Below are 24,438 nucleotides of genomic sequence, written 5' to 3'. Positions count from 1 at the left end.
AGGGAGAGATGTGACACTGACAGGATGGACAGATCAGAGATGAGGCCAACGATTTGGTGTCCCTCTATTTAACTGCACCTCCCAGAGTCTTGCTCTCTCTTTCCCTTTTGTTAGTGGAGGCTATTATTAGTCTCCCCCATCACTCTTACTGTTTAATCTTTCTTTGTCCATTTGTCTGTCGCAGATTCATTATAAACCCGGGACCAGAAGTTACAGCCTGGAGATTTGGCTTTGCTCGGCACAGGAGGATGGAGCACACTTGTCAAATATCGTCCTGGTAGGAATTTGACACTAAATAATTATGGAAGAAAAAAGCTGATACTAATAAGTGGTATGATTGAAAGTGCTGAGAGAAAGAGAATGTGACAACACCTGTCCAGCGTAATGAAAGGTGTCCTCTATGTTGTTATACAATATTTTTAGCTATATGATAATGGCGTGGCTCTGTGGGTGCCATTGTTGGTCTGTCCACCACTTTGGTTGAGACTGAAATGTCTCAACAACTACTGAATGGGCCATGAGATTTTGTATAGATATACAGTACTGTACGTAGGTTTTGGGCACTAAAAGTAAAGTTAGGATAGTTTTAAATATAACTGAACAATTAAAAAAACTGTCCACTGCATTAACTTCATACAAAGTCCAGTAAACAGAAGAAACCTAAATCAAATTAGTATATTGTGTAATAATGCTTTGCCTTTAAAATAGAACCAATCTCCTTGGTACACCTGTGCACAGTTTTTCAAGGTACTTGTCAGGAAGGTTGTTTCAAGCATCTTGGAGAAATTGCCACCGTTCTTCTGTGGATTTAAGCCCTCTCAGTTATGTGTGTCTCTTCATGTAATCCCTGACTGACTCCATGATGTTGAGATAAGGGGTCTGTGGGGGCCCTACCATCTGTTAAAGGACTTGTTGTTCTTGTTGCTGAAGTAAATCTGTAAATCTGTTTGGTGTCATTGTCAGGCTACGGAATACATTCAGGACCAGTCACACACCTTTCTGATGGTATTGCATTATGGATAAGAATTAGAACTAGAACTCTAAAGTGCTTACAAAATGTGCACAGTACTGCTAAACATCAGCATGTTGTCCGTATGATCAAGGTATCATGCTGATGTTACAATTTGCCTAAGCACAGCCTCACAGAGACTCCTAGCATGGCTGTAGACTCTTAAGTCCTGTTTACACACACCTAAATCTCAAAGGGCAGATCAAAATGCTAGACATGCTAACAAGGAGGCCCTTTGGGAAAATGTCGCCTCGCAGCCTACTAGACAGACCACCCTGTCAGACAATGAAACTTCAAGGTACTGTCTATGATCCAAATGAAAATTAAAGAGTACAGTATAACCGCCAAAACTCAGAACACAGAACTGGCACCTGCTATTACTTCAAAAATGTCATGCAGATACACACAACTAAATTCAAGTTTTTAAGTTTTCTTAAAGTGGAACAAATATGTTTCCATAGGTAGTACATGCAAACGGAGGGGTAAAATCCTACACAAGCAGTGAGACCTTCCATAAGAATGTCATATCACCTGCTCAACCTAAAGACACCAAATTTGCCACGGTCTCATCAATCAAAATGTTTTACCCACTCTAGCATATCCACTCAGTCAAAAGAAATCAGGCCGTGGCTGAGACCTCTGCATCGGAGGAAGTTTTGGCAGTATTAGACAAACAAGAAAAGGAAGCAACATAACGTCAAAGGCTAGAAGCTGAAGATACAGCTATGACTGACACAATTTGAATCTGAGAACCTTGCTAGACAATGAGCAATGAGGGACAAGCATAGAAAATAAAACACCTTGAAGAAGTGAAGTTGAACTCTGCAAGAGTTCAAGTAAAGGTCTATGACCAAGTTAAAGAACATTTGAGCAATTTATGTACTGTATGATGTTGAATCAGCAGGAGAATTTCTTAACCTCAAAATTCCTTGAGCAATTCCTCATGCCTCATTCCTCAACTCTCCATGCCTCAAGTCCCCCATTCATTCCTCATTCTCTACAATTACAAGTCAAGCTTCTAGTCCCCAAAATCTGTAATTGGTACTTCAATCTCCAACAGCTTCAATGCCCATGCCTCAAGTGCAGAACAGCTCTGATTTGGTCAACGTGCTAACAGTAGCTATAAGTGTCAGTCTTCTTCAACACCTGAGCCTACATTATTCACTGGAGATCCTTTAAAATTCAAAGACTGGCAACTATCTTTTTAAATGGTAATAGACAGGAGAAACATCCCAAAGCACAAAAAACTGTACCTAGGAAGTAGGGGTGTGACGATACACTCAGCTCACGAAATGAGACGAGACACGATATTGGGTTCTCAAGATTGAGACGAGACGAGATTTTAACCAAATGTTTAAGAAAACTTCAATGAGGAAATATATGACTGCTCTTTTATTTGAAATTCACAAAATGGAAATAATGCAGGTGCATTTTGAAATGGTTTAACTAATCATCTTGTAATGAATCACTTCAGTTCTACTTTCTAAATATATAATTATCATATGCAGTATGTAGCACTGTAAAAGGTTCCTCCATATAGATAGACATTTTATAGATAGATAATTTTGGTATTTATGTACGGAAGGGCCATGTATTCATACATTTTATTTCCTCTGTTTTCCCGTGATAACGAGTTAATTTCATTTGTTTTCTCGAGATCTCAAGTTATTTATCTCGATTTCCTGAGTTAAACGGGATAATTTTCTCGAGATCTCGAGATAACGAAACTTTGCTTTCTCGAGATAACAATATAATTAAGGCTCAGACTTCTGACTGAGATCTTCTCATTAGGTAGAAGCTGTTAGTTAACTAAAAAAGGACACCCACTGTAACAAGGTTAATGATCCACACGTGAAATTAAAAAAAGAAGACATGACGTGCAAATGAGCGATAGAAAACCGATCGTCTTTTTTTTTTGGTGCGCTGTTGGGGGATTTTTTCTACTAGGTAGCCTACTGAAGCAGCATATGACTCAGCCTGGCAGCTGTGGCAAAAAATAAGCTCTAAAGATGGTTGTGAACTAAGATAATTTGCAGACTTCCCCGAGAGCTGCAAAGTCACAATGCCCTACATTAAGACACTGGAAGTTCACTATAACTGTGACAAGAGTCAGAAAATTCTGATGAAATGACCAGATTGGCTGATTTCCAGATGGAGCCGCAAAGCAATGGAAGTCAGAAAAGCAAACACTGGGTACCCACCATTTAAGAGTTTGTAGACTCCCTATCGAAGGAAGCATGCGATTCCATATCATCAATACAAGTGCTCAAGAGTGTGGAAAGTGAGAAACCAAAGCATCCATGAAGCCAAACCATTGAAGCAAAGACACTGCCCACAAATACAACACAGAGCAGCACACCACCAGGCGTCTTCTGCAAAAGAAAAGGATGAGTAGGATTCCTCATTGGCTATAACTGTTAATAAACCCTTCTTTCAAGGGAGATCCTATCCAGTGAAGAAAATAATACGTATACAGCAACTGATCTCAGCTGGAGCATCATTGGTGTAGTGACCAGCAAGTGACTATGGTGATGTAATAGGCACCAGTAAAAGAATTATAGTGCAAAAAGTAACACCTGCTGTACAGCCATCAGTTGACCTAACGAGTGAAGTACATTTTGTGTGCAAAACTCAAGGCTCTCGAATCCAATTTCACAGATCATACTGCAGATGATAGCCTAGTTTCTCAGGAAGAGGCATTCTTGTCTAAAGTGAAAGAAGGTATAAGGCAGAAGGATTATGGCGACTGCAAACTCCTGCTTCCTTTCAAGAATGAAAAACCTAATCTCCCAGACAATAAACACTGTGTAGTTACCACGCTCACCTCATTAGAGTGACGACTGAGTAGAAATGAGCGGTATTACAAGGTTTATGTCCATTTCATGAATGACATAAACGGAGGAGACACTGAGAAGATTCCACAAACTGAACTCAATAACCAACCATCATGGTGCAATCCACACCATAGAGTGTACCACTCTCACAAACCTGGGAAAATCCATGTGGTTTTTGAATGTTCATGTCGAAACAGTGTTTCATCAGTTTCACATAGCCAAGGAACACCAACACACAGGACTGCCTCAAAAGTGGTCCTTGACTACATGAACAATGACGCCAAGAGGTTTCACACTTCACAACTGCATCCAACACATAAGATCTAGCACAAATCCTGAACAATTGTGACATGTCAACTCCATTTTTATGCAGTCAAGATGAAAGAAGTGAATTCAATGTTGAATCGCTTCACAACATTTTCTGACAGGTTTAGAGCAGTGTGAGCTGTCACCAGAATTAAAAGATTTGTCAGAGAGGATGTGGAAATGTGGATGTGGTCCTCACACATTTATAAGTGAGTAAAATGTAGGAGCTTCAGAAGAGGTCGAACAAATGGAAGATCTGCTGGAAGAGAGAAGTAGGACATCCCCTCTCTTTACTTACCATTTTCTCAATTGAATTAGCTCCTTCCTCGCAAAGTAAGGAAGAAAGGAATTAAAACAGAACGGATTGTTGTTTGCCTGCTTATGCTCCAGAGCAGTACATATTGACAACAGGCACCTTCATGAATGCGTTTCGAACATTTGTAGCTATCAGAAAACCTGCATGCCAATTAAAATGTGATCAGGGAAAAAATTTCATGGCTGCTATGAGAGTGTTTTTTCGGTTGTTCAATGGAATGGATCAAGAACGGTAATGAGTTATCGGTTGTGAATTTGTAATGAATGTCCCATTTGCTAGCCACATGGGTAGCGCGAAATTTTAACCACCTGGAACTTCTTGACTGCCGTCCTTGACAAGTGTGCAAACAGACTTGACACCACATCTCTGAGGATATTTCTTTTTGAAACAATGGCTACAATCAACAGCAGGCCACAAAGTGTTGAACACTGTCACTCGCCTACCGGTCCAGAATTTCTCACTCTCAACCATATACTAACCATGAAATTGTGCCCCCTTCTGGACAGCTCTGCAAAGAAGACCTATACTATCTGTGAAAAGGTTGATAAGAGTGTAGTTTTTAACCAATACATTCTAATGCCCGTTTAAAGAACCAACATGTGTCTGTGTCATCATGAAGAGAGCTACATTACATGAAGACTTGCCAAAAGCTTTGATGAGCAAACCACAGAGAAGCCACACAAAGACATGCTCAAAGACACATACACACACCCACTGTAGCCAGACAACACAGTACAGAGAAGTGCTCTTCATTTAACAGGAGAGAGACAGACCTCTAGTGGTTTAACACTCATACAACAGACAGCTCCTTTTAGTAAAGCCTGAGAAAAATCTTGAGTCCTGTCAAGAAGAATGCACACTTATGCTTTCAGTTTGATAAACTGATCAAATGACTATCCATTTTGCAGTAGCATCTACTACAGCAGCATAGATAGTCTCATTCAACTCTGGATCAGCCTAAGTGCTACAATTTGGTCCATGAAACTATAAATTGTTATACAGTAAGTGTGTGTTTATCTGCTGGGAAAAGCAGATGCACTAGACAGAGGTTATAATGTTTAGACAGGGCATTCCTCTCAATAGTGTGAGCACACAAACTCTGAAGGGCTGAATTTTTAGGACATTTTGCACATATCCACCACCAAGTACACATACTCAAATTAGGATATTCTGTGTATTTACACCTGCCTACACACACACACACATACACTGTTTAGGACAATGATCCATCACTGGGTGTCTCCGTTCCTTGCAGTGCTCCTGGTTTCTTGCTGACTCACGTGGCGTGGCTAGCTCTGGGGTTTTCCACAGAAACGAGAGAATTCGCTACACAATCAACCCTTTATCCCTGACCTGCACTGAGCACCACAGCCTCTCCACAGCTCATGCAAGGCTGTTATATTCTTGACAACCACACAAAACATGCTTGAATGAACAATCTACACTAGGCCTCGCTAACAAGAGTCTGCTGATGATGAGACCTTGCTGAATTTCATGCTGGGTGTGCGCGTAAGCTTCTGTAGGTGAATATGTGTGGGTGGATGTTTGTATGCACATGCCTGAGGCTCACTGTGTTTCTCATTAGTCCTCCACACTGCTCAGAACAAAAGGTGTCCTGACTTCAGCATAGACAAAACAGCAATGCCACAGTGCGTATGTGTCTGGGGTGTGTGTATTTTCCAGAGGCTATAACAGCAAGGTTACACCACAACTGGAAACAGATGAACTTAGTAAATTAATGGTCTTATTGCAGCTGATTGTACAGCTCTTACAGACATTAGATGCTGCAGTGTTTTCTCTTTCTTTGTAAAGAACTGAAATACTTAAATATAAACTCAAGTGAAATAGGTCAGCATTTCAGGATTACAGTCAAAATGTATTATTTATTTTCAAAGAGTGTAATACTGTACATGGTTTCAGCAAATATATAGAATACAATGTGCAATTAATGTGAGCAAAATACTTATTCTTCATGTTTAACTTTAGAAAAACATGCAGGTCTGGTCAGTCTGTAACAAAAGTTTTCATAGCCCATGAAATGGCTAAATGTTTCCATCAAAAGCAAGACTGAAGACACAAAGTGATTCCTGTTTGAGCAATGTTAGAAAACATTAAGATATTATTCCCAAAATAAAATATATATTTGAAATACTAAGGCACATGAGGTAAACAGAGTCCCAGCTCAGTTTTAGTTAAGATATTGTCATGCTTTGCTTTCCTTATGCAGGGGTCTCCACATTGACCTCAAGAAATAAGGTCATGCCAGAAAAAAACATTATCCATACTTATACGAGATTCCTAAACTCTGTATGGCAGCATAAATAAGTTCATGTAAGAAGACAATAGTGTCTGCAGCACTTGCTGTCAGTCCTTAAATCCATATTCACAGATAGCCATTCTGTATAATATACATCCCATCTTGCTGTGCCCCACAGAAACAAGCTGATGGATCTGGGGACCTTTATCCTTCGCCACTGTGATTGGTTCCCTCACAGGAAGTACTGTAGAAAGGCTGGAGAGAGAAAAGCAGATTTTTTTTATCAGTTGTAACTATAGATATCAGACACTGAAGTAGCTGATGACATTTTAGTAAGTGCTTTTGTAGTGACTTATATTACGCTGTTGCCACGGCTACTAAGTTAATTTGGGCACTTGACTACTGCAGCTCACTTAAGGAAGCATTGCTGTAGATTCCTGGCCAGTGAGCTCATAGGTCAGACATACACACTCACTTCATGAACATTTGAAAGATCATAGGCCAGTTTCAGTAGATAACACTGTTGTTATATGTTGGCATTTATTATATCAAAAAATTTGAAAAGCTGAAAAGATCTCTTGGGCACTTATCTTTGTTCACCCATAATGTCAGTGTGGCTTTATGTCAGTTAAATGCATAACAGTACACTGTGTGTATGTGTTAGTGCATGTGTGTGTGTTTAAAAATACTTGGCTGCCAAGTGAGGGAGAGGCAGGCAGATGTTATTTTGGAGGCTCACATTGCATAGTAATTATGCCCTCAAGTGAGAGTGGGTTTGTGTCCTAAGAAGAGTGTGGTGCCGCAAAGGCTGCTGACCATTAAAGAAACAAGGATATGACTTTGACTCTACTGTAGAACATCTAAACACTGAGCTGCCACTTGTAAATAACCATTAACAAGAACATAGCTTGAGTGCTTCTAAGCCATGTGCCACCTCATCCCCAAGCTTCTGGATGTATTCATTCCATCCAACCACAGCAACAGATTGTTTTGAACTATTAGGACCCATTAGACTAGAGAGGGGGAGATTACAAGTGAAAACAGCTGCTGCACTGACTGGAGACTTTTAGGTCTTAGATGGTTGAGAAAAACAGCAATTTATGACATTTTATACTTGAGGTGTTAGACCTATGCTTTGGCTTATGTATGGTTTCAATGTTAATGTCAGTAACACAAAGTTGGTACTGGGAATTAACTGGTGATATTCCAGCGGTGGAAGGGTGTGGTGCTACACATTGTCACCCCCCAGCCAAAATAATTCATATTTAAGTTTAGATAACGGAGTAAATAAAATATATAACATACAGGCCATATTTGATGAGAAAGTCTATTTCACCTCTACCCGAGGAAAGCTTCATCAAGTCAGAGCTCTTCATCCTCCCCGGTGCTGCCCAGGTGCGCTGTAGACAGGTGCCGGTTCCTTCCAGTCTGCACGGCTTGCAGGTTCTTGTAGCGCACCAGTGCCAAAGCAATCTCCGCGTTCCAAGCCGCGCCATCCTGAGGACACCGAAAGTCAATCTCCTTTCCCGTAGCCATGACCACAGTGAAGTACACCAGCCCTCGCTTATACTCCACGCAGTCCACCGTGGCCATACGCTCAAAGCGTAGCTCCTTGGCTTTGGAGCTCCACGCTGAGCACGGAACATCACTACCGCCGCCTCTGCAGTTGTGCAGGCGCAGCCCTTCCTCGGTAAGCACGCAGCGTTTCTTCTTCCACAGCTGGAGGAGCCCACTGCTGCGCTTCTCCAGCAGCCCGTCTCTCATCACTTTGGCCGGAAGAGACATGGCCACGCTGAACGTCTTCAGAAAGACACTCAACTTAGAGAAACACTTTGGCAATGGCGCATCGGGAATCCATTAAATACACATCCCATATGTCATGTGTTCTCCATGAACCACATCGGTTTGATGCGCTTCTTAAAAAGTCTGTGAGCAAATCAAGTCTGTGTGTAATGACAGCTCACAGTAGGGAGTTTGATGGACGGACCAGCGTCTGGATATGTCTGAACATGCCCGGCTCCTCTGTGGACCTTCACCGAGCACCCCGCCTCCTCCCAGTGAAGGCAGGAGAGGATCCGGCCTGCTTACGAAATCCTGTGTGTGTGTGTGTGTGTGTGTGTGTGTGTGTGTGTGTGTGTGTGTGTGTGTGTGTGTGTGTGTGTCTGTGTGTGTGTGTGTGAGAGAGAGAGAGAGAGAGAGAGAGAGAGAGAGAGAGAGAGAGAGAGAGAGAGAGAGAGAGAGAGAGTCTACAGTTGGATTTTACAACACTCTGTATGGTGTTTATGTGTTAAAAGATATACAGGTAGTGGGTTTAACCACCTCCCACCTAGTGCACCTGCAAAGGTCATGGTGCACCTGTTCAGAAAGAAAGAACAAAGAAAAACAAAACAAAAATCCTTAGTTAACTCACATCTATCCTTTCAAATTCCAGAGAGTGTTTATGACAAGCTGTTTTCTGGAATGTGAGTGGGACGCTTAAAGGTGGATGAAGAAGTAAAAAATGTGTTTGTGAGTTTGTGTGTGAGAAACTGCATTGAAGGAAGAAGTGTAACAAGTTTCTGAGCAGGTAGAAACAGTCAATTACTAATCATTACTTTTTTGACACTACTTCATCAGTTAAGCATATGTAAGTAAGTTCTGGGGGCAAGTATTTCCAGTTCTGATGTATTATTATATATGAACATTTACACATCCTGAAATAATAGAAGGCATGTTTATAAGTGCAACTGAATGTAATAACTTAAGTGAATTTAATAGAAAAAATGCTCAAACTTCAAAGCCCTGCTGACACTTGTGGTTTCACTTCACTGTCCTGTATCTAATGTCTCAATAAGGAATGCTTAATGATGGCATCTAAATATCTTTTTGTCATTCTTCACACCCTTGGTGGTCACATGGCTCTAATGAGCTTTGTTTGTGTATAGAAAAAAATTCACTCTACTTACATATCTTAATGTTGCAATGTGATGTGTCACTGCAATGTTATGAGAGGCATGGATACCATGGACATGTGTCCTTTACACACATGTCCATGGTATACTATAACACACGTCACCCTTCTTTAACACACGTCACCCTTCAACCTACTTTACTTCCCTGTTCCTCACACACACACACACACACACACACACACACACACACACACACACACACACACACACACACACACACACACACACACACACACACACACACACACACACATGTCTTTATGTAGGTAGTATTCGCACAAACAAAGAAAACACTGACATTGAAATCATCATCTTTCCATATTATTTATTGTCATGCTGTTATGAAAGCACACACGCAGCTTTTACTGTGTCACATAGATATTGTAGATCTTCCTCCTGTTCATACTGGCTATTAAAAGATCCCTTTCAAATGCGCTTTCAATGTAAGTGATGGAGGTCAAACTACATAGTGTGTCCACACAGTTATATAAAAGTTTAGCTGAAACTTTTATGAGGCTTAAGCACTCTGAGTTTCTCATAACAAGATTATATCTGCCACATTTACAGTCTAGCTTTAAATTCCCTATTTATGTTTCCTCAGACTGTGCTTTCCTGTTGAGCTGAGGTGGTAGTTACAAAAAGAAGGACTTTGGCACTAATAAGACACACAAACATTGAAAGACACCTACTTGATTTTACTAATTTGTCAAATCAAGCTTCAGAGCACTTTCACATAAACTTTTAAATACAATTTTGCACACAACGATGACTGTAGATGTTGTCCCCATCACTCACACATAAAGTGATCTTCTAATGGTTAGTATGAACAGGAGGAATGATTATGGCAAGAAAAAACCTATTCAAATGTGTATTTAGGCACCTGACTATTGTTTTAAGACAGAGGTGGAAAATTGTGAATTAATTTAATTAATTCCCAGAGAGAAAAAAACAGATCAACAATGCAGTTTTAAACAGATAGATAATGGCATGGTATTATTAAATATGAGTTTTACATCCAGATTTAACAGCTGTCCCATTATTTATGTACTGATTATTTATACTAAGAATGTGTCTGTGATGTCTACTGGCAGCAGTCTGCTCTCTGCAGGATGGAGGCGGTACTGCACAAGTCCTCTACTGAGTGTGTGCCAGCGCCCCGGCGCCCTGTCCGTACCCAAACCCTTTGGGACCAAAGTGTTTGGCATAACACCCTGCAAGAAAGAAAGGTAACGTCAAAAATGCTTTGACATCAACACCAAATCCTTCAGATAAGCACAGTTAGTGCCTCTCATGTAGCCTAATATAATTACACTTGAATCACGGCGAGACAAATTGACGTTTGCCATGTGACCTCATCAGGGCTTCCTCCATGCCGTCAAAACGTTATCTTTGTGTACAGCTTATTTAAAGGTAGTTTTCTTATCTCACATATGTGGACTTTCTCTCTGGAAACAGTTGATATTGTCCGAAACGAAACCTCAACATTTGGGAAAAGGGTAATTCTGCAACTGATTCTTTTCATTATTGGATAATCTGGCGATTATTTTCTCCTTTCATCCATTAATTGTTAACAAAAAAAGTGTTATATAAGAAAATATATTTTTTAAATACTTAAAATGCCACAGTCATGTATCAAGTCTTCATATTAAGTTTGCAATAATATAGAAATGCATTAAATCATCACGTTTGAGCATCTTAAACCAGCATTTTTGGGGAGTTTTTCTTTAAAAAGTGACCAAAACTATTATTTGATCATCAAAATAGTTGATGATTAAATTGCTATTGATCAACTAATCGACTAATCCACTAATTATTACAACTCTAGTTAAATATTTCTATTGTGCAGCAAACAGTGACTTTATATTTCTTTATCCACATGGACAAGAGTCAGAAAAGTTGAGTGTCATCATAATAATACAATGGAGGCACAAAGGGGTAAAATCTAAATAAAAAAAACCCAAAACTGTTACACAGCAACAAGTTGCTTATTCAAAATGATTTTTTGTTGTTTGCCTGGACACTAACGTTTAAAAAGTTATTTCCACAGTCTATACAGGTGTTGACATTTTATAATGTCAGGCACATATGTAGACATACTGCTTGTGAGAACAGTCGTGAAAAAAACATTTGAAGATGCACGTCAGTCAAAACAAGCTTTTCAACCATATTTTGTCATCCATGACAGTTTTATTGTTGTGCTCTTCGAAACCGCATACTTTCCTACTACTCTCTGTCTTAGGGGGCCCTCTGCTGTATTCTTGTGTTTATTACAAATCAGTCACCTTCTCACAGGGCACTAGTATAAGTATCCTTTAAGACATTGAAAATTGCAACCCAAAATGTTTTCCTCTAGTTTATGTGTTTAGTCTTACTCTTTAAACAGTCATGGTGTATGTTAAAGTTATCGTTACAGTTACTGTGTGATGGATTATCTGTATCATATCTCTTTCAGACAAATGCAGCCTGAATGGATACGACATGGGTCATCTTTGCCTGGCTTTGCAACACTGGATCAGCATTGAAAACAGGTCAGGTACATCATTACCATACAGTAAAGCTACAATAAGATGACTAGTGCCTTATAGCAGACTAGATGATATGATAAATTCAATGTAACCGTGAACTTGAACAGGGTTTTAAGTGTCAGTTCAGAGGATGAGTGTGGAACTACAGTTGCAGATTTGGGTGTTGCGCAGTCTGGTATGAATGGATGAAATGTGTGCTGAATGCTAGTTCATTGTAAAATACAGTGTTCCAGTGTGATTGTATAGTAATTTAGACTACTGTACCAGGAACAATATGGTATTGGGTTGACTTTATTTTTGTATGGGAAGTTAATCTTTATTCAATCAATCTTTATTTATATAGTGCCAAATCACAACAAAAGTCATCTCAAGGCACAAACTGAAGACAGTGAAGTTTTACCTTTGCAGTAGATTTCTCCATCCTTATCAGCTAGTGTGGTCGACTCAAGGCTCTTCCCACATGTTGCACAGCAGAAACATCCAGTTTTATGCCATGCCTGTAAATGCACATAGGATCAATTTTAAACGTCTTTTCAGGGTTGTTTTGCATTTATGCATTAACATTTGTTTTTGATTCTTCATACACTGCCAGCTCCCATCACTTTCTCAGCGGCGTAGACAGCCTTGCCACAGCGAGGGCACTTTTCTGACCCTCCAAACTTGTAAGCCATCTTAGACGGGTTCGGGTTGTTGGTAGGACGATGAGGAGCAGGACTGATGGAGGGAGAGAGAGAGCAAAATGTGGATAAAGAGCCTAAAAGAGAGAGGCGTTTCTGTTTGTGTCTTACTCACTCTTCATGTGTAATACCCAGAGACTCTCCCTTGTCCATGCTCAGGGTCCCAGCTCCCTGACCATACCCATAACCTTTGGGCCCGTACTTCTTGCCGTAGCATGACTTGCAGTAGATCTCATCCATATGAGAAGCAACTGTGGTACTGTCCAAGCTCTTCCTACACACCACTGCACAAACAGACAAATGCGTACACACAGGCATACATACACATATGATTGATTTGCATATCTTTGTACATGTTGTTGAGCACATTCATGTGTTTAGAATGGCTCCTAACTGTTTCCTTATATGGAACAGTTCGAATGAATGAATTCCATCACAGCAATGTTTGATTACAACGCAGCAACACAAATAATTCCAATCAGAACTCCATGAACCTACATATTTTTTCAAGTTGAGGCAAAGGAAACACATTTTTAAAATGTATTTCTTTTGATTATATTTATTTATTTATTTATATATTTTTTTGTTGGCATAGACGCCTTTATTTAGCAGTAGACTGACAGGAAACATGGGAGAGACAGGGGGAAGATACAACCCTCCGATCGGGATTCAAACCGGCCACTCGACCACCTGCACGCCCAATTATATTTATTTCTTATAGTTACATTAGATTTTATTTTTTGATTTGTTTAAGATGTAACAAAAACAATATCCCTTAATTGTTGTAATAGTGGGTAAATTATCCTGTTTTGCTGGTGTTCTTTTGTTATTCCCATGGATAACTGCCTAAACCTAGAGGGTATGATTTGACACTACATAAGGAAAGTAGATCAACTGTAATGGCACTAACTAGAATCTGTTTATTATATGTAACTTATCAAAAAATATGTCAAGTTTAAAAAATGAAGGTCTGTTACAAGGCTCCCTAATTTACACCAGTGTTTCACATGCAAATGTCACATAAAGATGAAATGTTTGTCTCTTAAGAGGAAAATATACACATTTTTAGTTGGACTGGACACAATGCAACCATACATCTAACATGCTTATAGGTATTACAGTACAGCATGTGACAAAAACAACACCATCAAGTTTTTTATAAGCAGACATGCACGGTATCCTATAATAGTGTTTTCTTCTGAATCACTCTCAACCTATGAATGATATTTCTTAAAGAATAGATGACAACAGTTCTCATAATATTTCTTGTGACTGTCATGACAAGTGATAAGTGTCAAAATGTCATTGGATTCCTCATTAGCAATGACAGGAAGCAACAGAGAGTTTACTCACTACACAGGAAGCAGGACTTGTGGTAGCTCCGGCCGTCACACATTACCTCCTCTGCGGAGTAAACTGTCTTTTGACAGCGGCCACACTTTTTTCCTCCTCCAAATGGCATCCTTTAGTAATGCATGAACACAGAAACACACTGCGATTAGTCTGATGACCTTTCAGCTTTATTTTCCTAGATCCTGTTTGCCCAGAGGCTGTGTACAAAGATACAACACCTTCAGAAAAGAATTATGTTCGACTTGCAGTTGATTATCTACATTTCAGAGATGAGTAGCTGATAGTGAATAAGTAGAAAAGAGTAAACAACTGGAAAGAGACTGTGGCTAAATGCATACTAAAAGTTTTTCTTTTTTTTCGGGCGTACAAATTCAAATGTTATTTTATTGACCTGGTTCAAAGGCCTGTAACTTACATGTGGTAAAAAAGCCTTGAAAAGAAAATCAAATGTAAATGAACTAATACATTTCTTTAAGTAAGATTGTTTTAGTTGGAAATGCATTTTAAACTTCCATATTTGGTTGCCTGTAATTTTGGCTTTGTCAAGCCAGGCCTAGACCCTGTAATTTCACTCTTGCCAGTTCTCTGTGGTTTCTGTGAAAGACCAGCAAGCCAGCAGTAGGAAAAATAGAAGATTCTTTTTGTTTTTTTTGTTAATTGGCTGGAGATTGGTCTTTTTCCCTCTTGATGCAGTGGCTTGTTTTGAAGACTGAATGCAGCAAGTGTGGAACTAATGTGAAAACGTGACTCTGAGGAAATTTAGAGTTGGTGGGATGTGAAAGACCCTGGCACCATGCCTGTTTCTACCCAGTATGTTTCCTAGCATGACCCTCCCAGTCCATTCTCAAGTATCCACATCCACATTCCTGACAGTGGAAACCCTCCTACCTCCCTGCCCCTGACTCACACCATCTACTCCCTGCCTGCCCCGTCTCTTTTTATATCACTTCTGCAGACTGTATCTCACAATTTAGTTGTTTTATTAGGAAGGAAATATGTTGAAAATGAACTTGCAACTCTAGCTGGGTCAGCTTCTGTTACTAGTGGTCAAAGGGTGGAGCTAAACTCTCAGAGCAGTGTATAAGCATGTCAGACCGTTTTCTATCAGCCTTGGACATGCTTCCTGTTTTTTATAAAGCATGTCTGAATATATATACATGATCCTGTGACTCATATTCCACGCCCAGAGAAGCTTGGCTGGACCAAATTGTCTCTCACTCACTCTTTCTAAAAGTAAATGCAACACCCCCAAATTATACATAACTTCAATACTGCTGACGCCAGACTGGTAGTTAATGAGCATATGAGCTCATTGTTGGATATTAAATCATTGCTCTGATGGAAGTAATGGGTGGAGTGGTTTGTGTCAGGCAGCTGCTGCACCATGACTTTGCGTCACTGTTAACACTGACTCTTTCAGCTTTATTTCTGGGGGCTATTTAAAGATAGTAAAATAAATGATGGGAATAATTTATTGAGAAGAAAAAGTAACATGCTTCTCTCTGGCTATTTTTACACAAAATATTAATATAATGCAATAACAGCTTGACATTTTCATGTATTACATTATTTTTGCACTAATGATATTATCCCGATAATCATTAAACTATGCTGAAAACACTTAAAATAGGACATATAAATACTGGAATCACTTTATGGTACACTTTGTTAAGAAGCAAATATTGTATTGCGTCATTGGACACATAGCCTATCTTTTTTGTGAATATCCTTTTAAGTGAAAAACAAACAATGACAGATTCATACTCTCAGCAGGTAATCATACTGAGAAAAGAAATCCATGAATCTACTTATCAACCTGAAATCCAAGAATACACATTATGAGTCTTCCCCTATGGTGGTGAATGACTGGAAAGATGGTGGCTTCCCCTTGTGCCAAATGTCAATTCAAGAAATCAATAAGGCTGTACGGCTTTTTCTAGTCACTCCTGAAGATATTAACACTCATTTGAAAATAGACATGATTATCCTGATAATGGAAATTCACCATAATCAAATTATCTTCAGTGTTTTTAGCCCAGTAAAAGATTAACTTTTATATTCTCCCATCTGTACTCTCAAGGCAAGCTAATTAGTGAAATTTAAAATAGTTTGTTTTTGCTTGATCATCGAGCTTATGAGGCTGCAGTTTTAATGGATGTCAGATGTTTTGTTTTGTTGTCTTGTTGATCTGTTTGAATTCTCTTTTCTGTGTGTCATATGAGGTCGGGGTCAGATCAAGTGACAAAAATTGACATTGAGAAAATGGAGAAGTCTCACAAAGCAATTACGGTTTAGGACAGCAGTGGTGAGGCAGATTGCAAATTATGGGAAAAGACCTAGATAAATAAATGTCTGCTGCGGAAAATCAAAATTTACAGCCACAAAGACACTAACTGGTGTTTTGAGGATTCTTTTATATAAAGCCTTGCATTTTGAATATTTAAAGATCCTGTGGAAACTACAGTGCCAGTGAGTAAACCAAAATGTCAGGAATGTATTTGTACCACCAGGCATTGACATATATCATTTCAGAGTTTTCCAGCAGCCCAGCTAGGAAAATATGTGTTGAAATGGTAAGTCAGAAGTCTCAAATAACTGTCTTTCAGTTGAGTGTCATGTTGTGAAGATGACTCCAACACCAAGTTCAGGACAAAGTATATAAATCAAAAGGAGATAGTGAATTATACGGTATGTTACCTTTATCTGAAGAAAAAGATTGTGATTAGATTAGATTCGATTAGATTAGATTAGATTAGATTTGTGCAAGTAAGGGCTGGTTTCACTGGTTCATTTTAGGATCCAGTTCAAGGTTTTATTAATTGTTTTTAAGTGTTTAAATGGTCTGGCACCATCGTATTTATCAGAGCTTGTACAGCCTCTCAGTACTTCCAGAGCACTTAGGTCGGCAAACCAGCTGCTCCTGGCAGTACCTCGGTCCATACTTTGTACTCGTGGGGACAGAGCCTTTTCAGTGGCGGCCCCAAAGCTGTGGAACAGCCTACCTATCCGGGTTAGAGCTGCACAGTCTGTTGAGCACTTTAAGACACTGCTGAAAACCCATCTTTTCTCCTTGACGTTCAGCCACAGCTAGGCGAGAATCCTTGGCTTTTATTTTATTTTATTGTATTTTTATCTTTACTTTTACTCTTTTTTAAATTGAGCTCTTATGATTCCTCTACTGTTTTATTTATTATTATATTTGTGTATGATTATATTGTATTTTAATAACTGTACAGCACTTTAGTTCAACTGAGGTTGTTTTTAAATGTGCTTTATAAATAAAGTTTGACTTGACTTGTCATGACAAGTCATTTCAAAGGCCTGACAGGACTGAGGGCTACTTGAGCTGTAAGTCTGTTGTAGGGCTGTTGTGCAAATGTTCTGCTGCTGGTAAAGAATGAAATAGGGACTTCTGAAATAGGGACTAAACATTTATACCTAATGATACCCAAGGGTGATACTGGAGGTATCGGTGCCGACTCCTTAGAGTGTGTTCCACACCCAAGGCATCCTGCAGGGTTTTAGGTGCAAAGTTAAGAGGTCTAGACATCACAATTTAAAACAAAAAAGGACCTGATATCTTGGTGGGAGGTGGTGCGTCCCAAGTAATTGAATACACAAATAAATTGAAATTACAATTACAGGGCTTAGAGGGCTTTTGTTTTGTTTTTGAGAAAGACAAGGTTACGGTTATTTGTCTTTTTTTCTTTGAGGAAGTCTTCTCCCAGCTGTCTCAATAAATAATATTTCAACATCAAGGCTTTTCTTTGACCAATTTTCATGTTTTTTTGCTGCACTCATAAGTAGTTGTTAAATTATGTGAGCAGTATGGGCGGCTTGAGACAAATGTTTTTGATAACCTGCAAGTTTAGACATGTGGTGGAGACACACAGCTGTGCACAAATGCGCAAATGAAACAGAGTGAAGAAAAGGTAAGGAGTAGACATTTAGTACAAATCAGGAAGTCTGTTCATGAAGTGGACGTGACCACATGTGACATCTATGTGATTTAGGCAGCGATTAATAGCTCTTGGCCTTGCTTGCCATTGTATATCAACCTCTACACTTTGTTGTCTAGAGAAAACAAAGATCTTTACACTGAGTATGATTTTGGTTTTCTTTTGTACATTAGGGCTCTGTACTGTGTTCCCCTTTTGGTTACTGTTGAACTGCACGCTTCCTAAAGCAAATTAGCACGTCATGCCTCTTTGCAAAATCAAAAATGTGATAGCTGTTCAAACAAGGGAACAGAGTTTAGCAGAAAGTAAAGTATTTGATCAATCATCCTTTGATAAACAAAGTAGGAGATTAGACCAAGAGGCAGACAGAAAGCAGGAAGCTAAAGCAGTCTGTAATCCTATATATTAACATTACTTACCTGCTGTTAGCTGGTGCAGTTACTCAGTGATGATTGACAGGTAGTTTGCCTCCAAGATCAGAGTAGCGTTAATGCAGCACTGGGTTGTGTTCAGGAAACCAGCGGTTCAAAGTTAAGTGGTGGGTGTGCAAGAGAAAGTCTACAACAGAAAAGTAGCTTCTCTTATTGCTTCTCCCAGTTGTATGACTTTATTCTGGTTAGTCCAGTGACACAATACTGCCAGTGTCGGTATGTGCCTTTTTACTCTTCCACTAGCCCAGATGTGCTGAAAGGGAGGAGCTTGTGTTGTTGCTGCTTCAGTGTGCAAATGTATTACATGTTGAGGAACAGGGGAGTTTCTGACTCAGTGGCTGAGGGAGAGAGTGAGAGAGAGAGAAAGGATGAGGGGAGTCGAGTTAAATAAAGTGTGTGCTGCCTTACACTCGAGAAATGTTTAATGCCTACAAAGAATTAGAGCAAGAAACACAGTGAAAATAAATCTAAACCATATGCTGAGTACAAGTTAAAGTTGTGCAAGGAGCATTTACAATTCAAAAATTCCAAATGTCTACATTTTAAAGGTGTTTTATCCTCTCCCTCTCCCTTTTTCAGACTACTACAGGCCTCTGAGAGAGAAAAAGGCAGTCTGGGATTGTTTTCCTTCTCATTTATCTATTAATATCCTTGCTGATGTTAAATGGTTGGGTCATGCATAAAAATGTCTGGTATGTAATTCATTTCCTCCCCTTTTTTTATTTTTATCTTTACTTTTACTCTTTTTTAAATTGAGACCTTATGATTCCTCTACTGTTTTAACTCTTTTTATCAGAATTGTTTCTCTTTGATTGCAGTCTGTACTAAACATGCATAAGGCCTGACCTTTGTGCTATTAGAGAGAATTTATTATTTTTATTTACAGGACAGTCAACAAATGGTTAGGCGTACTACTGAATGAACTCTCCATTGTTTTACAATGCTTAGGTTGTCTGAAGCATCCTGCCATTACTAAAATTGCCCGGTGAGGTTCAACATACTTGCTTTGTATTTTAAGATTGAGATTAGGATTGATTTTCTTGAATAACAAGATATAATTTAGTATTCACCCAGATTTATTTAAGCAGTTCTCGAGTGGGTGATAGATAACAAATGTTGAAAGAAAAGTGGAGCAAAATGCATTATGATAAACCTCCAGCTAATTGCATCACAAAGTATGATGAATGAACTTTGCTTTTTTTTCTTGTTTTCTGTGTTTTATCCGATGAGCCAGCAAATTCATCACACAATCTTCTTTCTCCTTCTAGAGGTTAACCTTTAACACATAATTAGAGTCAAATGGTAAATCATCTGAGTGTGATGCAATCTTAAAGTAATTCCAGCCTTTGTGCTTTATCACTACAACCTTAAATGGCCTTTAGGAACTGACAGATAAAGGTCACTCAAATATGCTTAATGGCTGAGAAAGCATCAAGAGAAATGGGCTGTGGAGCTGCTTGTTAGTGTGGAAAAGACAGTGTTCAGCTCTACAATAACTGACATCTGCTACCATCATGTGGTCATTGTGGGAACTGACCATCTGAAGTAAAGCTAGAAGGCAAACACGTACAAGCAATGGCCCCTCATCCAGACTGGGTGTGCGTTTACAGTACCAAAACATTTGTTTTTAAATTTAGGCATACAACTAATAATAATTTGTTATTATCGATTACTCTGAGGTTATTTTCTCAACTAATTATTTGTCCTTTAAAATGTCAAAAGATAGGACATATGCAAAATCTGTCTGAATAATACTTAATATCTCAAACGGTTTAAAAAAACATTTAAATTCACCTTTTAGAGCTGTTTAAATGTTTAATATAATAATATAATAATAATAATTTCCTCTGCTACTTAATGCACTTTTAATGTGTTCTCTTGCTTTGTTTTTCTTCTTCTGTGCAAAGCATCTTTGTACCTTGAAAAGCGCTCTATAAATAAAAAGAATTTTTTTAAATGTTATGTATTTGTGCACTGGAGGCTTCAAATTTCTACATCACACTTGTGTCAGTTGCATAAAGGACTGTGATTGGCTCCAAACTAGTTTTGATGACACCAGTCCCTCTCAAACACTACCACTCAAACTGTCAAACTTTGCACATACATCATTTTGCACAATGAAGTTCAAACATCCAACTGAATAACAATAAGTTAAACCGTTTTTTGAGTTGAACAGTACTTTAAATAAAATATTCACATTTGAGAAGCTGGAGCCATAGACTGACTTTTTTTGTTTTGACGACGACTTAAATAATATGTCCGTTATCAACATTATTCCCAATTAATTTTCAATTGATTGAATAATCAATAAAAGACTAATTTCAGCTCAGTTTGAATTAGCTCTTACAACTGTGTTAAGAAGCTTTAAATTCAAATTGACATCAGTAACATGTAGTAAGTGTGATAATGACACATGTCATTGTGTAATACTCAGTGTTGTAGTTTACATCACACAAGGTTAGTACTGTACTGTAGGAGTCATTTTACTTCATTATTTACATTCAGGTTGTCATTTGTACACAGAAACTGCAATTGTTACCCAAAGCACTAGTGACCACATACTACAACAGTTGGAAAGCCACAGCAAATCCAATCAATGAGAGTCATTATAAGAAATATGAAATTTGTAGTTATAGAAGGAAAAAATATTCAGAAAAACTCTGAAAAGTTAATAAAGGATGTATTTATTATACATATGTATACAGTCACAGCCATATTAACATACATTTACAATGAGTAATGTTCTTCTTCAGGCACAGCCAAAACCACTGTGACTGGTTGATATACATGCACAAAAGTCCTGATGAACTGTTTTGTATGCTGTGTAATGCCTCGGCAGCCGCAGCCTCTCAAAGCATGTTAAGGCTGTGGGAAACGTTGCCTCAAATATTTCCACCTTCATCTCTGTGGCTGGCACCTCGCATCCTATCCAGAACTTTATGAGGCTCTTTAGCTCAGTTGGAGATGCTGTGTTAAATAGCAGCTGATCAGACAACACAGAACATACCAAACAGACTTCATGCTACAGCAGCTTTAATATACAGTACTGTGCAAAAGTTTTAGGCACTTTAAAAATGTTGATTTGTATTTATGCAGTGCCATCAGGGAGGCATATGGTCAATTCTAAATTTATTTTGCAGCTTGACAACAATCCGAAACATACAGCCAGAGGCATAAAAACTGCAGAATTCTGCAACAGATGGTACAGCCCCCACACAGAGCACTGATCTCAACATCATCGAGTTGGTCTCGGAGTTGGTCTTCGTCATGAAGAGACAGATGCAACTAAGACAACCTGAATCGTGAAGAACAAGTTCACCCAAAATATTTACTTCATTTAGCTTTCTTCTGTTTACTGCACTTTGTATGATAACTAAAAACTTATTATTTTTGAAAGCATCCTCACTTCACTTCACGTAGCGCCTAAAACTTTTGCACAGTTCTGTACATCACAGTAACTGTATTGATACATACCATTTTCAATAAATCTTTTCAAGTAGCCAGATATTCTGGATACATCCATGACATCATACTCAGCTGGAGTCAGAGACTCAGTATGGTCTTTTACTTTGTAGCTCTCAAAGATGATGGTTACAGATGATGGCCATATGATGCAATCCAAGATCATCTGAAACCACATGTAACTTTAGCAGAGTCCAAAATAATCTTTGATTTTCTTAATACTTGATATTGGTGCAGTTTACAGTGGCAGGGGAATGAATCTGAACGCCTTGGCAATTTTTTGTTGTCTTGTATTTAAAACAGTAACTTAAAAGCAAAAGTAATTAGGCCAAATGTGCTGCATGATGTACCTTTAAATGTATCTGTAATGGACTATCAAGACTTTGTTATTTTGTACCATTTAGAATTTTTCTTGTATGTTTCTATTTTTCATGAGAACAGTAGTCAAAATTCAAAATAACCTTTTCTAAATAAAAGAAAGTTGTTAGATGTAAGGCTGGGCAATATATGAACATGATATGAGACTAGATATTGTCTATTTGGATTTTATAATATTGTAATGTAGCATAAGGGTTGTCTTTTCCTAGTTTGAAAGGCTGCATTACAGTAAAGTGATGTAATTTTCTATATGTATCGAACACATCAATATCGATATTAAGGTATTTATTTGATTTACGCTAGGGTTTGGAAGATTAACCGATTCGTATCGATACGCGGATACGCACGGGCACAATGCGAGTGCATCGGTAGAGCAGCCGTGAATAGATGTAATTATGGGATGAAATCGAGATGCATCATTTTTTATGTCCGTGCATTGATAAAATCCAATCCATTTTATTATAAGATGTTCTATGTCTTTATTTAGAAATATGACCCACACAATAATTTAATATTTTGGACTACTCCTCCTACGTTACCTTACGTTACAGATCAGATGCCGGCTGCTTCTGAGCAGTATAAGTGAAGGGTGTGTCACAACCAGTGTTGGGCACGTTACTTTGAAAAAGTAATTAGTTATATTTACTCATTACTTCTCCCAAAAAGTAACTGAGTTAGTAAATGAGTTACATCAATGTCAAAGTAATTAATTACCAGGAAAAGTAACTATTATGTTACTTTTTAAAAAATTGTTCAAATATGTCAAATTACTTGGCTGCCCCAATTCTACTGGCCTATAGTACTATAGTGAAACAATAAAATACTATAGATAGTTCATAACTTTTGATATTTATTGAACAGGCCACAATTGGCCAAAAACACGTTCAAAATTAAATTATGCTTCTTAAGAAATGTACTAAAAATAAGTAAATAATACAATTGTACATGTAGCAGATGTGCAGCAATTGAATTGTATTCCTCAAAAAGCAAACTGTTTAACTTTATAGACTTCTCTTAATATAACAATGAAAAATTGTACTTGAAATGAATAAATAAATGATTAAAAATGTACACTCTTTTCAGTGCAAAAATAGTCAAAAATAGCACACCTTGACACCACAGCACAACTGGTAGGCATACTGTGTAGCCTACTTAAATAACCTATATAGTTTTTATAACAGTTTGACAATATAAAAGGCTGTTGATATAATACTGAAAAGTTAGCCTGGCGCAATGTATAACAAAACTAAGGCATCCAAATGTAAACAGGAAATAAAAAAAACTCCATGGTCATCTCTGACCATTAGAGGTCACACAAGTGCTCCTCCCACAGTAGTGGTCAAACAGGGGGCACTGTTGTAATCTATTATTATCTACTATTCAAATATCAACCATAAATAATGCCTATATTTCCAATTGGTGAAGGCCACCTTCGAACTCGCTGAAGTCATCATTGTTATGATTACAACCCAGTTAATCAGAGGGATGTGCGACAGCCACTGTGCACGTGTGTGCGCTGAACACGCCCTACTCTGCCTTTGGTTATGCCCCTAAGTGCAGCCACTCTTTGGCAGGGAGACAGTGTATATACAGTTCTAGCACTACTCGGCTCGACTCGACTCGACTCGACTCGACTCGACTCGACTCGACTCGGTACGGTTCCTGGAACGACCTTTTCCATTACAAAAAAGTACCTACTCAACATGGGCCGAGTCGTCATAGCACGGCTCTGCGAAACTGCCGTGACGTCGTTTTATACGTGGCACAAAACACATAAACAATGGAGGACATTGAGGCAGTGGTGTACTTGCTGCTGTATGTGGCTTTCTGTCACACACAAAGCAAGAAAATTGAGCCGTATGGCTGTAACGCTGTTGCAGGTATTTAAAAATGCCGGGTTTGATTCTTGTTCAATCAGTGGCCGGCAGTCTGTTGACGTCACATTTAGTATCGGCTCAGCTCGCTTGGAACCTCACCAGA

The 24,438-nt window shown here is 38.6% G+C and overlaps 2 protein-coding genes across 2 annotated transcripts; both read right to left on the bottom strand.

The window, feature by feature from the left end:
* Positions 1 to 6,854: 6,854 nt before the first annotated feature.
* On the bottom strand, positions 6,855 to 8,507 carry phlda3 (pleckstrin homology-like domain, family A, member 3). The gene is made up of 2 exons (XM_062427788.1): positions 8,059 to 8,507; positions 6,855 to 6,977 (listed from the first exon to the last, which is right to left on the bottom strand). The coding sequence occupies exon 1, from the start codon at positions 8,505 to 8,507 to the stop codon at positions 8,085 to 8,087; it is 423 nt and encodes a 140-aa protein (XP_062283772.1). The 3' UTR covers positions 6,855 to 6,977; positions 8,059 to 8,084.
* Positions 8,508 to 9,988: 1,481 nt separating this feature from the next.
* On the bottom strand, positions 9,989 to 18,860 carry LOC133987588 (cysteine and glycine-rich protein 1-like). The gene is made up of 6 exons (XM_062427002.1): positions 18,607 to 18,860; positions 14,229 to 14,338; positions 12,991 to 13,159; positions 12,783 to 12,912; positions 12,599 to 12,695; positions 9,989 to 10,884 (listed from the first exon to the last, which is right to left on the bottom strand). The coding sequence occupies exons 2-6, from the start codon at positions 14,335 to 14,337 to the stop codon at positions 10,808 to 10,810; spliced, it is 582 nt and encodes a 193-aa protein (XP_062282986.1). The 5' UTR covers position 14,338; positions 18,607 to 18,860; the 3' UTR covers positions 9,989 to 10,807.
* Positions 18,861 to 24,438: the final 5,578 nt, after the last annotated feature.

This window comes from Scomber scombrus, chromosome 10 (genome assembly GCF_963691925.1).
Source record: "Scomber scombrus chromosome 10, fScoSco1.1, whole genome shotgun sequence".
Lineage (NCBI taxonomy): Eukaryota > Metazoa > Chordata > Actinopteri > Scombriformes > Scombridae > Scomber > Scomber scombrus.
Note: the sequence above shows the minus strand (reverse complement) of the source record. Positions and strands in the feature narration are given on the sequence as shown.